Source organism: Crocuta crocuta, unplaced genomic scaffold, assembly GCF_008692635.1.
Source record: "Crocuta crocuta isolate KB4526 unplaced genomic scaffold, BGI_CrCroc_1.0 scaffold401, whole genome shotgun sequence".
Taxonomy (NCBI): domain Eukaryota; kingdom Metazoa; phylum Chordata; class Mammalia; order Carnivora; family Hyaenidae; genus Crocuta; species Crocuta crocuta.
Window position 1 is genome coordinate 624,701 of NW_027529449.1, and position 18,569 is coordinate 643,269.

An 18,569-nucleotide genomic window follows, 5' to 3' on the forward strand; every position below is an offset into this window, starting at 1 on the left:
GCAGAATTTAGGCTTTGATAAACACTAGTTAGCTGGGGGATAAAAAGGATACTGTCATCTCAAGGAATATTGTACCTTATCAGTTGCCATTAATATTAATGAAATTAGAAGAAATCTGGACCAAGTTAGGATTATACATAATTATGTACATTTCTATAAACGTAAGGTAGCTAATAAAACAATACCGGCATTACAGAAAGGTAATATTGTTTTATTTTATTTTATTTATTTTTTCATGTCTTTATTTTATTTTGAGAGACAGAGACAGAAAGCAAGTAGGGGAGGGGCAGAGAGAGAGGGAGACACAAAATCTGAAGTGGGCTCCAGGCTGTCAGCGCAAAGCCCAACATGGGGCTCGAACCCACGGACTGTGAGATCATGACCTGAGTTGAAGTCGGACACTTAACCGACTGTGCCACCCAGGTGCCCCTGTAATGTTGTTTAAAAAAATATGAATTTAGAACAAATGCTTTGTAAGCCCATTCCTTTGCAAAAAATCTATACTATGAAATTTAATTACTGATAGATGAATGCTAACTATGCAAAAGAAAAGATCACCCACTTAGAGAAGTAAGACAATGGAAACATCTCTCAAAACACAGTTACTACCAAGGTTACTGTTTGGTTAAAACAATGCCTTGATAATAGTTTCACTATTACCTTCCTTACCTTCTAAATGTTAAACTCATATTCCACAAAGTTAGTTTTCTATTCTTATCACTAAAATGCACAGTTTGACAACATAATAAAAGAAATGACAAAATTTATAAAGTATTCTAATTATATCTTCCTATAATTCAATTTTCATATCATTAGTCGTTTATTTTCAGTTACAAGAAGAAACATCCAATAATTTTAAAAACGGGCATGGAGTACACATAAATGAAAGGCTGTTGAAAATTTTCCAATAAAGTTTTAAGATTGGGCTGACATTATGAAGTCACTTGGAACTACAGAAATTTCAAGGTAGTCAGTAAATTGAGCCAACAGTAATAATGTAGTTCTTGGAAATGACAGATAACACAATAAAAATGTAAAAATGGATTCCAAAACTAGGTAAAACTCACTGTTGTATAGTTTTATTTAGTGGGTTCTTAAAAATAGGAATCATTTAGTAAGAAAAGGGTTATTGGCAAGGGGGGGCGGGGTAAACAATTTTACAATTATAGATCTAACTGAATTTAGATTTTTATGCTATAAATTTATGCTATAAATTTATATAATTTATGCTATAAATTTATGCTATAAATGGTTTTTTATAATAGGTAATCGTATCACCTTACTTTCCCTGATAAAATTTATCTGCAGTTTGAAAAGAAACATTTGCATGAAAATATTCCTAATGACCTATTCATTATATTTGGAATTCTTAAGAAATCTCTTAAGAACACCTATGGATTTGAATTCCAGAAAATACAACGTTAAATATTTGTCACTTACCTTTCTTGGACGCTTCAAAACTGTCGTAGAGGTTTATCTTCTGTGTGTCATAAGTTAGGGTGGTATTGGGCAACAACGTTCTGTTTCTATTGATTGTGTTCACAGCAAATCTGAACGCAAGTTCCTCAGCTCCCATTGGGCCAGATTCCACATATTCAAAAATGCCACCTAGCAAAAAGAAAGAATAATCGTGTAGTTTTACAAGAGAGAAAAAATGTGTAAAGTTTTCTGTAATTTTTTGTATATGTGCATTTATGTGTGATAAAGCACACGTGTGGGTTATTTGCTTAAGTATATGTAGTTTGTGCTTACTTTTTTATGAACTTGAATTTTGTGATATGCCCTTTTAGATAAATCCACACTGTAAAAATTCCTTTGCTATTGGTACCATAATTTAACACACCTTAAAAATATCTGCCGTTTTTCTTTCAGTAATTCCTTCTTTTAGGGTCTAGATATATACACATCTTGTCTTAAGTACTGAGTATTATCCCTTAAAATTTTGCACACAGTTCCAGAATAATCAATCCTCTATATTGATGTAAAGATATGAAGTTAAGCATCAGGAAAGTTATATTAAATTTGTCTTCATTATCTGAGAAATCAGAAGTCTATAGCATAATTTCTATGGCACTTACTGTGTTAAAAGCTCCAAATAAAAATTAACTTGCAAATTCTATCATCTTACTAGCAAGAGAAAAAAAGTGTTATTTCTGTATTTGTTTTAGTTTGAGTCTTTTTTAGAAGATACTTGGACATTTGTGAAAGATAACTCTCCAAAAAAGAGCAAAGTCCCTTAACTGGTTAATATCATGGAAGTATATAATTTAGCTCAAAAATGTAGAGTACAATTCAAAAACATGTCCTTTCCATTTGTCACCTTTTACCAGTTATATCTTAGTCCAGTTCCCTCATTCTTGCCCTAACCTTTCTTCTTATTGATATCATTTCTATTCAGTTATGAGTGACCTGTGGGACCCTTACCTCCAACAGAATCTCTTCCTTATTGTTAGTTTGGTAAATGGAATGAAAGGGGGAGCATCTGATATCTGACACTGTCCAACCTCTAGCCTTGGAAAACTACTACTACTTAAATAATAGGAAACATTTATCTTTCTTTCTTTCAAATTGCATGTCATGTGCTCTCAGGACAGTCATTCACAAATTAAGCTCCCTTGGATAAGCCATTTCCACAGTTTGCAGTTCATACCCTCACCAAATATCTCTGACACATCAATGTCAGGTGACTGTACTATCAGCAAACTTCATATTTTAAATTCATAAGAAGTCATGGTATGGTAACAATTCTTCTAAATATGAGAAATTAGGAATCAAGAAAATACCACAGTGCTCAGACAAATTTATATTCAGGAAGAATTGGAAAATTTGTTATGTGACACCATACTAGTTTGAAATAGGGCCCTTATTCTTTCAGCTAAATTGATGGTATAATTATCAGAGCAGTCAAATTTTTGTGAAATAGTCCTTTAATTATATTTAAAATCTTTGAGGACTTATGCTAAGCAGAAGGAGAATAAGTATTTACATGCCTAATGGGTGTCAAGAACCAAATCAGATGTCTGGTATATATGGAAGAGAATAGTGGTATGCTCCTAAGCTAGGTTCACATTCTGGTTCTGCCATTTGCTGTCCATTTAAATTTGGGCAGTTGCTTAAATCCTCAATCTAAATTTCTTCATCTTTAAAAAAAGGTTTATAATTAAGGCTACTGCATAGAGTTGTTATAAAAGTTAAATGTTATAACATAACAAAACAAGTTGGTGGTTGCCATAAAGTAAGCATTCTGTAAGTGTTTAAGGTTTCATTGAATCTTCAAAGTAGAACTCTTTGGCCAAACATCATATAGCTATAAAGTGATAGAGCCAACATTACAATCTGTTCATGAAAAACTTCAAAGCCCTTGCTTATTCCACTACAAACTAGTATGTTTCTTCAAAATTTCATTCAGGTAAATTATATAAAACATCCTAAAAGGTGAGGCATAATGACTTTAATAATAATATGTAATGAGAAATGTAAGATCCTACATATGGAACAGAAAAATAATTGAGCAATTGTAAGGTACTTCTTAAAGTTAATTAGGAATAAAGATTCAATTATAGAAATGCAAACTTGAAGTTGTTTCTTAATGGCACAATAAAATGAAAAACTAAATTATCTACTTTGCTCAGTTCAAATTATAGTTACTATGTGATATAAATACAAAAGAAAAATATAAAAATGGTCAATATTTGATGACAGTGGGTTAAAAGGTTACTCTTCCTTATCTTTCTTCAAAATAAATAATTCACATTCATGTTTATATATTTTTAATGGTTTGAATATTTAAAGAAATCTTTGTAATTCCTTAAGATAACCCATTTTTATCTTAATTAAATAAAATAAATGATTCATTTTTATTGCTCTAAAGCCAGAATTTAAAATTTTGCATATAAAAGTAAAAAACACCCAGATCATGCAAGATTTCCAGGAACAATATTGCCTAGAATACCTTCCAGCCATATTCNAAAAAAAAGAGAGAGAGAGAGAGATCACTGCTTCTGATGTATGGCGGGCAAGGATGCACTGGTGGGGTAAAATAATCTAGGAAATAAAGAGTTACTTTCCAAAAAATATTGGGTGGGTACCTCACACTTATGTAGGAAAAAAACAGAGCTTTTGTAATTCTATTTAAAAATTTGGAAAGTTTAATAACACCTAACACAGTGATTGATCAAAGTATAATCACTATATTATTAGGTGATTAGGTATAAGGGCATTACTGATAGATATTACTAATTATTCTTGATGAAGCAAAGGGAAAATTTTTTTTAATGTTTATTTATTTTTGAGAGAGAGAGAGACAGAGCATGAGCAGGGGAGGGGCAGAGAGAGGGAGACACAGAATCCTAAGTAGGCTCCAGGCCTGAATTGTCAGCACTGAGACTGATGTGGGGCTCAAACCCATGAACTGTGAGATCAAGACCCAAGCTGAAGTTAGTCACTTAACCAACTGAGCCACCCAAGTGCCCCGAGAAAATAATTTTAGAAAAAAAATAATGGAGTCACAATGAAGCCTTATTACTACAAAAAATCACATATTAATAGCAAATGTTATTATTTTAGTATAAAATAGAAAGGAAGTCCCCGTAACGTCAGGAAAAAGATAAGAATGTTCACATTATGCACTTTTACTACTGTTCTGGGAATTTTAATAAATGCAGTTAGAAATAGAAAATTACTTATTAAAACATATTGATTCATTTTTATTTCACTATATTTATAGAAGAGACACAAAAATATTTTTCCAATGTTTTTTTAATAACAATGAAAATAACAATATTGAGAGAATTTATCACCAATGAACCTCTATTAAAATAGGTATTAAATAAGTGAGTTCTTTAGGCAGAAGAAACGATCCCACAGGGAACCACTGAATTGCTTAAACATGTGAAGTATAAAAGAAGGGGTAAATATGTGGGTGATTATTAATGAATTTTAACTAAATAAGCAAGAATAGTAACATTTTATGAAGTTTGCAACATTAAATGCATAATAACATGAAATTGAGAAAAAATAAATAAAATTAAAGAATGTTAATGTTCTAGCAATACTGAGAGACCAAGAAAATAGAAATTATTTTGGTCTGTAATAAACCAATAATGCATATTAATAATGAATATTTCTAAGATAAAGACTAAAATAATGAAATAGCATATGATCAAAACTTTGATAGATTAAAAGTGATATACAAATATTTTATTTGTCCAAAAAGCGTAAGTAAAATAGAGAAAAAAACCCAAAACATTAATAAGATGGTATAAGTGGTAGATCTAAAACAAATGCATCAGTAATTGCATTAAAAGTAAATGGAGTAGATTCACATTTTTTTTTTTTTATTTCTAGGAGAGAGAGAGAGAGAGACAGCGTGAGCAGGGGAGGGTCAGAGAGAGAGGGAGCCACAGACTGAAAGAGGCTCCAGGCTCTGAGCTGGCAGTCAGCACAGAGCCCGACGCGGGGCCCGAACCCACGAACCGCGAGATCATGACCCAGGCGAAAGTCGGACGCTTAACCGACTAAGCCACCCAGGCGCCCCGAGTAGGTTCACATTTTAAAGTTTAAGATTATGTAACAGGTTAAAAAGGCACAAAACTGTAAGCTACCTGCAAGAGAAATAGAGAAAAATAAGAAAAAAGATGGCAAAGATTTGTTCTAAAACCACATTAGCCAAATAAAAGCTGGTGAAGCTATTCTAATGTTAGATAAAATAGACTTGAAGATAATAAGAGGATAGAGATAAAGAGTGCATATCTTAATGATAAAGAGGTCAACATACCAGCATGATATAAATCAGACTTTATATACATCTAATAAAAAACCCCAAATATTGACAAAAGCACAAGGAGATATAGATCATCGTGGAAAATATTAAAACACCACTCTCAGTAGTGTTAGTAATTAGTAGCTGATAGAGCAAGCAGACAAAACAATTAGTTATAATTTAGATGATCTAAATATATTTGACTCAATTAACAAGGAGGAAACACAGCATCTCAAAATGACAAAATATATTTTTTCTTTTCAAGTGTGTATTTACCAAAATTTATCATAAGCTGGGTCATACTAAATCTCAGCATATTTAAAAGTACTGAAATAATTCAGAGCATGTTCCCTCACCACAGTGATATTAAACTAGAAATAAATCAAAAAGATATAACTTAGAAATCCCAAATTTAAAAATTAAGGAATATATGCCTAAGTAATCCATCGGTCAAGAATGAAATAAAAATGGAAATTACAAAATCCTGGAAACAAACTAAAACTGAAAATTTGGCACTCAAAACTTGCAGAATACAACTAAGTACATTATTAAAAGAAAATTTAAAAGACTAAAAATCAATGATCTGAGATTCCATCTCATATATCAAAAAAACAAAACAAAACAAATCAAATTCCAAGGAAACTGAAGAAAAAATATGAAGATTAGAGCAGAAGTAAATAAAAAAACAAATATATAATAAACCACACACACACAAGGCCAAAATTTGGCTATTTGAAATATTATTAAAATGTATAAAATCTTAACAAGTCAAACCAAAAATAAGAAGATAGAAACTACAGAAAAAAATAATTACACACCAACTCTTCAGGAGCATATTGATATACAAATCCTAAGTAAAATACAGTAAAGTGAATCTAGCACTATATAAGATAATCATATATCCAAACCAAAAGGATGTTCTAAAAGTTAAAAATACCCTATGATCCAGGAACTGTACTACTAAATATTTACCCAAAGAATACAAAAGTATTAATCAAAGGGATACCTGCAACATATCTACAATAGCCAAATTATGGAAAAAGCCCAAATGTTCACTAACTGATGAATAGATAAAGATGTGGCATGTGTATACAACGGAGTATTAGCCATACAAAAGAATGAAATCTTGCCATTTGCAGTGACATGGATGGAGCTAGAGAGTATTAGGCTAAGTGAAATAGGTCAGCCAGAGAAAGACATATACCATATGATTTCATTCATATGTGAAACTTAAGAAACAAAATAAATGAACAAAAAGAGAGAGAGAAAAAAAACAAAGAAATAGACTCTTAACTACAGAGAATAAATGTATGGTTACCAGAGAGAATGTGGGTGAGGGGATGGGTGAAATAGATGAAGATTAAGGAGTGCATATATTGTGGTGAACACAAGTATTGTGTGGAAGTGTTGAATCACTATAGTGTATACCGGAAACTAATATTGCACTGTATGTCAACTAATTGCAATTTAAATAAAAACTTAAAGAGGAAAAAACAAACAAGTGGAGTTTATCTGATGAATTCAAAATGTGATTAACATTTGAAAATAATTCTATGTAATTTAAAATATTAACAGAGAATGGAGAAAACTGAACAATCCTCTTAACAGTCATAACTATTATTGATAAATTTCAACTTCAGTGTATGATTAGATACTCTAAGCAATTTAGAAATAGAAAGAACTTTTAAGCAACCATTGTGTATCTATGAATAACCTGCATCATATATCACACTTACTGGCATAGTGTTGAAATCTTTTCCCCATAAACTGGCAATGTAATAAGGGTGCTCACTATGACCACTTTTATTTAGCATTGCAATGAAAGTCCTATTTAATGCATTAGTAATGAAACTAAAAAATTTTAAAAAATTAAAAATAAGGTTTGAAAAGGAAGAAACAAAATTATGGTTCTTCTCAGATGAAATGATTGTGTATATAGAAAAATAATACAAATAATTATTATGACTAAAAGAATGAATTTAGCAAGATGTCACTGGATATAAGATCAGTGTATAAAAGATATTTCTACATAACAACAAACCAAAAGGAAAAAATAATTGTAAAGAATCATTTTTAGTAGCATAACAAATTATAAAGAATCATTTTCAGGGGCGCCTGGGTGGCTTAGTCGGTTAAGCGTCCGGCTTTCGCTTAGGTCATGATCTCGCGGTTTGTGGGTTCGAGCCCCGCGTCGGGCTCTGTGCTGACTGCCAGCTCAGAGCCTGGAGCCTGTTTCAGTCTGTGACTCCCTCTCTTTCTGACCCTCCCCTGCTCACCCTGTCTCTCTCTCTCTCTCCTAGAAATAAATAAAACATTTTTTTAAAAAAAGAATCATTTTCAATAACAAAATGTGCAAACTATCATGGTAAAAGCTATAAAACATTATTGAAAGAAAATAAGAACTAAACAGAGAGATATATTAAATTTATGAAATAAAGGACTCAATGGGGGTTCCTGGGTGGCTTAGTCAGTTAAGCATCTGACTCTCAATTTTGGCTCAGGTCATGATCACACAGTTCATAGGTATGAGCCCTGCATTGGACTCTGCACAGTGTGGAGCCTGCTTGCGATTCTCTATCTCCCTCTCTCTCTCTGCCCGTGTACATTCTCACCTTTCTCAAAACAAACAAACAAACAAACTTAAAAAAGAAACTAAAGATTTTAAAGGGGTTAATTCTCCACAAATTGATCTATAGTTAAGTACAATGCCAATCAAAATCACAGTAGACTAAAATACATGTGGAAATGCAAAGAGTCTAAAATAGGAAAAGTAATCTTAAGAGAAATCAAAGCTGGAGGACTTACACTACCATATTTCAATAATTGTAATAATTAATTAGTTATAAATTGCTCAATTTTTGTATAGATAAATAGAACAGATCATAGGATCCACAAACAGACTTTCACCTATATAGTTGTTGACATATAAGTAATGATGCTCTATAGTGCCAAAGAAAAAGAATTGTATTTTTAGTAAATGTGTCTGGATCAATTTGATAATTACACTTTAAAAAATCATTTCAATCACATGACTAAATGTAAAAGTTAAATAATACTGTTGTTAAAAGAAAAACAGGCTCAGAAAAGATCTCTTTTTTTAAAAAAAAGCATTAACCAAAAGGTAAAAATATGACATATTAGACTACATTAAAATTAAGAATTTCCCAGTACAAGAAAAAATTCAGAGGATGTGTGTGTATGTATATGTGTGTGTGTAAAACAGAGAATTCATCTCTTTAAAATATTTATGAAAAGAAAATGGCAGTCAAATCTATAGAAATATGGGTAGAGAACTTGAACAAGTTTTTCCTTCCAAAATATTCAAAAGGACATTAAACACACACAAAAAAGAGTTCAAACTCATAATAATCTGGACAATAAAATTAAAATTACAGCTCAAAACAATGTTACATATACTCAAATGATTAAAATGAAAAAGACAAGTAGTATCAACTTCTGTTGAAAGTGGAGCAAGTAGACCTCTCATACATTGCTGTTGGTACAACCAATTAGAAGTTGGTACAATGTACTTTGAAGATTGTGCATCAGAATCTTCTAACATTGAAAACACACAAGACTTATGACCAAAATCTTACTTCAGGATATATACCCAACAGAAAGGTGCATGTATGTTCATCAAAAAGCATGTACATGAATATTCATAGTGGCACGGAATGCATGCATCATTGAATATCTACATGCTACAATATAAGATGAATCTCATAAACAAAATATTGAGTGGAAGAAGACAGACACAAAAGTAGACTGCTGTATGATTTCATTTTTTCAAAACTTCAAAAAATAGTTGTGGGGGTGGAATGGGGAGGGTGCATGATGTTCTTTTGGAGATGCTGGTGATGTTCTGATTTTTGTTTTCTTTTTAAAACCTAGGTGTTGGGTATATATTATTAAAGCTTTACTCTGTGATTTGTGCAGTTTGGTATATACATATGGATCAATAGCACTTAACTTTAAAAAACAACTGCATAAAAATGCTAAGGCTTTTCTAATTTTGATAGCACAAGTAGTAAAAATAAAGGCAATACTGCTGAATGTAACTTGAATATTTGAAACAAAAACCCATAATCAAACACATAAACATGATTACAGAGATACAAATGAGAAAATATATTAAAGTATATTAAGTAAATATAAACATAATATATTACAAAAGAGTTAGTATACTAACTTCAATATATAAATGATGTTAACAATAAAACACTACAATAGAAAACTTGGCAAAGAAATGAACAGATACTTATAAGGAATATATGCAAATAAGTAATAGGCATATTAAAATGTTCAAAAATAGGAAAGAGCAAAACAAGGAGAACTTTTACAGATTAAATCTGTTAAGGTGTGTGAGAAAAAGCATAGTTGAAGAGAAAAATAAATTGATACAAACTTTACTGTAACTTTCTTTAAATCTATCAAGCTTTAAAAATGTAACCCAAAGGAAAACGTGGGTGATTTAGCTGCAAGGCTGTTCACTTTGTTCATAAAAACGTTAAGAACATAGGAACAATATGATTAGAAATGCTCTAAATATCTAATGGCAGAGAATTATTTACATAAATTATGGTACATTTAATTAATAAAATACTATAAGTCCAGTCATTTTAAATTACTCTACAGAAGTCATTTCATGACAAAAACTTTATATAAGTATTTATAATATGTACTAATGCATAACAAAATATGTGTGGTTTATATCAAATGATACATATTTGATTAATTTTCATTTTCTTCTTTTCGTATGTCTGTACATTATAAATTGTTAAGAATAAACCTGCATTAATGTTATATTTTAAAAAAATGAATAAAGCATGTTTTAAAATAAATCTAGACTGTTATTATTAAGGGGTAGCAGAAAACAGGAGAATACTGTGAAATCTCAAGGTGTTTATGCATGTTTCTTTTATGATGAGAAAGACCGCGTGTTTATATGACAGAGAGAGAACAATAGAAAGAGAAAGGTAAAAGGAAGAAAAAAGGATGTGACTGATGAAGCCAGGTGGCTCAAAAGCAAGAGAGGATCAAATCTAAAGGAAATGGTAAGCTAAGCCTGAGGAGGACATCTTACTCATTCAAGCAAGAGGCAATTATCTGTGATCTGCTGGTGTGAAGATGGGTAGGATACTGAGAAAATATATTTTATCTATTTTCTTTGTGATATAGGAAATAAGAGCCTATAAATTTGATTCTCTGAGGAAGAAATCAGCTATTTTTTTGGTTTTAAAAATTGCTAATAAAAAACTGAAAGGCAAAGCATTTTTTCTACCTGTTCATAAACCTACAAAAGAGTAATTGTTCACATGATTTTGAATAGGGCTTTTTCTCTTTGTATAGCCTGAGAAAAATAATACTCATTTTCTACTATGTACCTCCTATAAAAAGTGTTTGCTTCTGGACTTACTCATTTTAGTATGAAGTGTCAGAACTGTATGTAGCATTTCATAAGCATGTGGTACATGAAGACAGAATTGCTACCCTAAGGAGTTCACAAATCATGTTTGGTGGGTAAAGTACATCCCAGAGTAATAAAGAACATAGAACTATATGATCCTAAAGCGGCACCTTACTAATGTATAATTATGTGCTTTCCTGAGACTTGTGGCAAAGTTCACCCAATTTCACAGTTTCAAGAACCTAAAGGCCATTTTCTTGTTATTTTCAAATTCCCTATTCTCTATAGGATACAAGCAACACTTCACTGCTTTCTTACACATGACTTACCTTTGGCTTTTTGAAATGAAAAAAAAAAATCACCTAAGATAATCATTCTCACAGCCTTATTTTTGTTTGGTTTAGTTTTGTTTTTTGTTTGTTTTAATTCAGAAAGAGCCACCACATCTCACATAACCTCTATATCAAACAATAAAATGCCTGCAATTCTTTCTTCAAGACTACTGTAAAAGTTAATAGTTCTCATTACTTTATAATAGGCTTGAAAAAGAAAGAAAAAGAAAAACAGAGGACAACTGCCTTCCTTTCCACAGGTCTATTTGTCCACATTGTTTTGTAGATATGAAAGAATAAATGGCAAGGAATCCCTTGTTTACACAGAACTCCCAAACACTGAAACTCTCTCCATAACAGTCACTAACTCACAAAAAAACAATATTGATTAAGACTTGAAATAAAAGATTTATATTAAGCTAACTGCTGAAGCCTGTCCAAATCTTTTCTCTTTTAGATCTATTTTAACTACTACTGAGGATTGTGTCACTCATAAGCCTGTGAAGAATGCACTAACCATCATCACATCTAACTTCTGAGACTGTTCAAATAGGTCTTATCTTAAAGTAGGTAAAGATTAGTGTTTTGCAGGTGTTTAATTACATAAAGAAATCGATATCATGAATAATATGTTATTCTCTCAGAAGATATGCTAGTTTTTTCCATCAACCATTACAATAATCTTATTTTCTATCTAAAAAATACAAAACATGGTCTCCTCATTTTAATTTTGTACAAATCCTTATCCAAAGGATAAAAACATCATGCTTCTTTGTCAATGTGAAAGGCTGTTTTTAAATGTATATTAAATGGCACTAGGGGATTATTTGTTTTTCTCCTTAGGCAAAATAATGATAAGGTAGTTATGTAAGAAAAAAAAATTCTTTATTCTTAGGAGATTCATGATGAAGTGTTTGGATGTTATAAATAAAGATGGAAAATGTTAGCAATTATTTAATTAAAGTGGTAAGTATATGAGTATATATGAGTATATATATTACTCATATGAGTATATATGTTATCAACTGAACATTTCTGCATATGTTTAAAGTTCATAATAAAAGTTGGGGCACGGGAAGAAAAAGAAGAGGAGGAAATAAAATTCCTACATAATTTGTTATCACTGCAGTTTTTAACAGATTTATCAAAAACACCATTAAATTACTCTTCCAGAATTTATAAAAATACTTACTATGTACTAAAATTGTACTATTATTGTAAGAGGAGTCTAGGGATGACATAATCAATAAATCACCTAGTCCACCCATTCTTTGGATACTTAGATTGTTTCTACAACTACATATGAGTCTCCAGGAGTGGCAAACTTACTGACATTTGATGTTGTCTCTTACTTCCTGGGAGAGCTTTAGCACCAAATTCTTCTACATATTCTTCCATCATCTGCTTCCCTGAACCTTCTAACCATTTGTTATGATTAGAATAAACTTAAGCCCAACTTCCATATGGTCATCATCCAGATTTTGAAAACAGCTACCTTCTTTCTATTGTATTTTCTTTTTTCCAGGTTAAAACTTTCAAATCTTTTCATTATCACATGAGTATTCGGATCCTTTCATTTTCCTAATTATGTTTTTCTGAAAATACCCACAACTGAGTATACCCACAACTCAGTATTGGTCCATTTTTTAACTATATTCCAAGTGGGTCAAAGTAAAGCAAAACACAATGGGGCTGTCAATTCTCTAAACTAATGTAGTATAAATAATATAAATAGTAGATATTTTTAGAATACAATATCATAGCGTTGATTGATCTTGAGCTTCTTATTAAAAAATTTGTTTCTAATGTACTTTTATTTTTCATACATGACTCTGAAACATATCATCTATTTATTATTTGTCTAATTTTCTAATTAAGACTATTTGGATTCTTTTTTTAATGTTTTTTAATGTTTATTTATTTTGAGAGAGAAAGAGGGGAAGAGGCAGAGAGAGGAAGAGTGAGAATCCCAAGCAGGCATCACACTGTCAGAACAGAGTCTAATGCAGGGCTCGTGAGATCATGACCTGAGCCAAAATCAAGAGTCAATACTCAACCAACTGAGCCACCCAGACACCCCATGACTATATGGATTCTGATCCAATCATCAACTATTTATCAATGTTAGTTTATGCAATATCTAATGCATCAAGGCAAGTTACTAATACTACAAAGACATATGAAATGGGTTTCTTTGTCCTTTGCCTTTAGGTCACATTCAGTTTTGTTTTTATGTCCAAGTCAGTGTTAAAAATGATGATCAAGAAAGTGTTAAAGACAAAATCTCAGATCCTATCCACATGGATACCCCACTGAAGGCTTGTCCCACTATTTTTTTAGAGGCTTTTCCTACTATTAAACTAGCTAATGATCTTCTTAATCATTCTAGCCAACAGTTCATAGGTCTCCATCATTTCTGCTGGAATATCACTGTAAGTCTTCTTACATACTTGATTAAGCCCAGATACATTGTGCCTTCCATACTGTAATAGCACATCTCCACTGGATTTTTCACAGACTTGCTCCTACTCAGGCTTTCTTCTGCAAGCAGAGTAATATTTCTAAAATGTAACTTTGATCTGGCCGTTTAATTTCTTAAGATCTTTCAGTAACTGCCTACTTTTTAAGCTTAGTTCCATTTACAAAGACCTTCACAGTCTACCTTCTGCTGTTCACTGCAGGCTCCTTTCTTACCATTCCCACTTGCCCCGTGCTATGGCATATTAAACCACCTACCTTTCTCTGAGTGAACCAGAATCAAATGCCACCATTCCTTCCAAGTGTTGTTCTTCTGCCTAAGGACCTTCTGTCTACCTATACACATACATACAGAGACACACACACACACATTAACACATTCATCTGCAACATTAACACATTTATCTTTCTCTTTTAATGTACCATGAGCCTTTGGCATAGTCTTATTCCCTGGAAAGACATTCCTCACTGGCCTTAACCCCAACCTGACTGTGTTGTGTCTTTGATTTGGATTCCCTCAATTCCAGAGCACTTCCAAACACCATAAAGTATATCCCTGCACTCTGAAGCTTAAGAAAGTTAAATCAGTATGAAACATTTAAACTTGAACTCACACTGAAGAATAAAAGCTTATGACAGCCAACATTTATTGCGAGCATACTCTATATGAGGCATTGTGGTAAATATTTTACAAACATTAATAGAAAGTCATCAAAAATGTAACTAAACCACATTTTCTATATTTAATGTATTTCCCATTGTTATAATATTTTATATTTTAATTCTGAATATAACTCTGACATTTAAGACATCTACATTGTAAAGTCTAAGAATTGTTTTTCTCCTTTAGGCTCCCTAGTCTTTAAGGAAGTTTAATTCTTAGGCCAAATAAGTTGCTTTACTGAGCCTATTCTGTTCTGTGTCACCAAGACACTGGAGCAGGTTCAGCACCCCAAGTATCTTGCTTTAGGTCAGTTACATAGTTAGTCAGTAAGTGATGGATACTGGATTAGGACTCAGGAGACCTCAATCTAGGCCCCATCTTTTAATCACTATCTTCACTTTCTTGTTGTCACAGCAACTTTCCTTTTTCTCAACGGTGAAAAATATTCTTAGACCTCTATACCCATATGAAGTATGACCATAACATTCTGAAGCTCATTTTGTGTGAATTTGATGGATGTCATTCTAGTATATGTATATGCAGCTAGAAAATCACATGTGCTCAGGACCTGATTGACACAGCATGAAAAAAATCCATGAGTAGGTCACCGCTCCCAAAAGCGGATTGTGTGGGAAGCACAAAGTGTATGTAAGGCCTGAATTTTCCAAGGAGAAAAGTGGTGACCCATCTCTACCGCATACTGACCTGTACCTCCTGCTTTTGATTCCCCTCAGCCATGAAGCAACAAGGTTTCTATTGGAATGAAAATGTTCCTTACTCTAATGTTATTAAGTCTCATCCAAATATACAAATTAGCAACTTTGTCAATATTTCAAGTAAACTAAAAACTATACAAACATGTGGCCAAATAAAATTTTGTCTGTAGAATGTCCTGGAATTCTTTGAAGTTCCAGCACTCTGTAATTCTTCAACTATAAAAGGTATGAAAGCTAGTCTTGCCCACCTCCTCCTCCATCTATCATACTCCATTCAACATAAACTTGTGCTGGGCACTCGGAAAAAGGAAGCTGCTGATGCAGTCTAGAATAAAGAATATCTGTTAGAAGGCATTATGTAAACCAAAATTAAGTTTCAGGAAATGCCATAGTCTCACAAGACAAAGATTGGTTGTGCTCAGGCATTTTAATGTGCTTTATTATTGTAAAAAAATAATAATAAGCTTTTAACTTTACAAACTTTCTACTGTTTCCACCATATATTTTTTCTCAGTGCATGGGGAATAGGTGCTGATTTTTCCTTCTACAAACAGACACCTTGAAATCATAGAGCAGACTATGGTGTTACACATTCAAATACTACTTTTAAAGCAGATGCACTGCATACTGTGAAGAAAATTGGGAAATGGGTACTTAAATGTTAGCAATTTAAGACCTAGAAGGAATGCATACTGATTGGGAAGGCAGATGCTTGAATAATATCAAGATATAAATAGGACAGATCAAACTGAGATAACAGGAAAGGCAGCCACATGAATAATCACCATATAAACAGTATAAATAACACCAACTATTTGAGGGTCAAGAGCACACACTTTAATTATATTGATTTTTAAAAAATAGGTCAGCTAAATAAAAAGAAGGCAAAAAGTGACTGAATAAACAAGACCTTTTGCAATGTAGACCTCCGTTTTTTCCTTCTGCAAAATGTAGGAAATGAGTGAAATGATGTTGAAAATCAGACTCAGAAAATATTCATGATTCTAAGACTGATTAAGAACTGCACAGTAAATTGGGGAGCATCATTGATTCTGTCAGAATTTAAAACCAGGTTAAATGCCATTCTTTTGAAAATATAGCACACTTCTTAATATCCTAATGTTCATTTCCAATTTTTTTTTTTAAGTAGGCCTCACTCCCAGTGGGGAGCCCAACTTGGGCTTGAACTTAAGACTGTGAGATCAAGGCCTGAGCTGACATCAAGAGTAGGATACTTAACCAACTGAGCCACCTATGCACCCCTCCAAAAAAATTGATTTGAGAAACCGTGTGTCCAAATATTACTGGACTCAATCAATAAAAATTAGATGCAAATATGTTTTGAGCTTGCAAAGAGCTACGCAAAGATGTTAGGAGGGTAAATTAGAGACATTAAAATAAACTTTCTTAAGTTTTAATTCAGAAAGTAATAAAAAGATTGTTAGAAAATTGATATTTTAAGAAAGAAATCAGAAATTAATTTAATAGTAATAGAGAAATCCATAAAACAGCCTAAATATGTAATTTGATATTACATACAACAGCATTTACATTACTTATATGGACTATTACTTCAAGTAAGTCTTTTAGTTCCCTCTTACATAATTAGTTTGCAGAGTTTCTTCTAAAAAAATCTTCTTTATGCTATTAGTTGGATCATAAACGAAGTATGAGCCATGTATTTTTGTGTGTTTATTATTTTGTTTTAAGAAAACAAGGAGAAATAAAGAAAATATTTACTTTCACCTTTTTAGACAAGGTTTCTTAAAACCCTTAAGACACTTTTGCAATTTTTAAAAATTGCAGTATTGGGGCGCCTGGGTGGCTTAGTCGGTTAAGCGTCCGACTTTCACTTAGGTCATGATCTCGCGGTTCGTGGATTCGAGCCCCCCGTTGGGCTCTGTACTGACTGCCAGCTCAGAGCCTGGAGCCTGTTTCAGAGTCTGTGTCTCCCTCTCTCTCTGACCCTCCCCTGTTCACGCTGTCTATCTCTCTCTCTCCTAGAAATAAATAAAAATTAAAAAAAAAAATTAAAAAAAAATTGCAGTATTAACCAGACATAACATATTTTGAGATTGCTGAAAAGGTTAGCATTCACGCAACCATTGATAATCCTTCATCATTTCCTCAGTAAAGGCTACCTCCCCACAAACTCCCTAGACAGATTCCATGCCTTCCATCTGAAACATTTTTTCATTTCTCTTTCTTGGTACTTCTAACAGCATCCAATGGCATAATTTGCTATTACAATGGGTGGTTCCTCTGAAAACTCTTTGAGGACAGGGATGATAACTTATCATCTCTGACTTGTCAGACTTCACTCAGCGCCTGGCATATAGTGTGTGTTTAATAACGTTTGAAGATTAAACCACTAGTATGGAGAGGGAGTGTGATAGTGTTTTAAGCATTAATAGAAAATAAATGGAAAGAAATTAGAATCATATTTCTATATTGATATAATATAAAATAAAAATTGTAGAAGCTGATAAAATTGCCATTATCTATTTATCTATTTTTCTTTTCCCAGGCAACCAAGAGAATCATGTGGATCAGACTGTGTCCCTTCCTCTGGTTTTTCTTCACAACAATCCAGAAAGCCCAAATTATTTGATAAAGCCCTTTGTAAATTTTAAAGTGTTATAAGTTATCTTTATAATTAAAACAGTCTGTAAAATAGGAACTTCATCTTTAGGGCTAATTAGAATTTATGTAAAAATTCCTACTCTTCAGAACCAGTTTTAGCATTCAATAATGGGTATTATTTCCTAAGAATTTTCGAAACTAAAAAAATCCAAGCAGAAGTGAAAAGAAAATATTGTAGAAAATTGTTTGTCATGGAAAATATAAATATATAAAGTATTAAAGTTAGTAACTTCCTCTCCCAAACAATCTAATTCAAAAAAGCATGTGGAAATTTTAAATGTAGATAATGTGACTAAGTCAGTAGAGATCTAATACAGAAATAATGTACACATATGTGAGTGTGGATGCGACACTGATATGCATATATAGACTCATACATAAGCAAGATCTAAAGAAAATTTAACAATCAACCAGTTAATTCACAAACAAAGTCAGGGAGAAAAATATAATGGTCTGATACTGTGAAGCAAAGCAATAGGTCATTGACAAAAATGTTTACACTGACTTTAAGTAGACACAGCCTAAATGAATCTATCTTATAGTCAAATGAAATGACCCAGTTGTAGAT

General features: G+C 32.2%; 1 protein-coding gene across 1 annotated transcript in view; it reads right to left on the reverse strand.

Moving 5' to 3' along the window:
- Nucleotides 1–18,569, reverse strand: part of GRIK2 (glutamate ionotropic receptor kainate type subunit 2) — a 622,787-nt gene that overhangs the window by 402,331 nt on the left and 201,887 nt on the right. Inside the window, exon 2 of the mRNA XM_077760692.1 lies at nt 1,441–1,608. Coding sequence (XP_077616818.1) covers nt 1,441–1,608 — 168 coding nt within the window. The remainder of the gene's footprint in view (nt 1–1,440; nt 1,609–18,569) is intronic.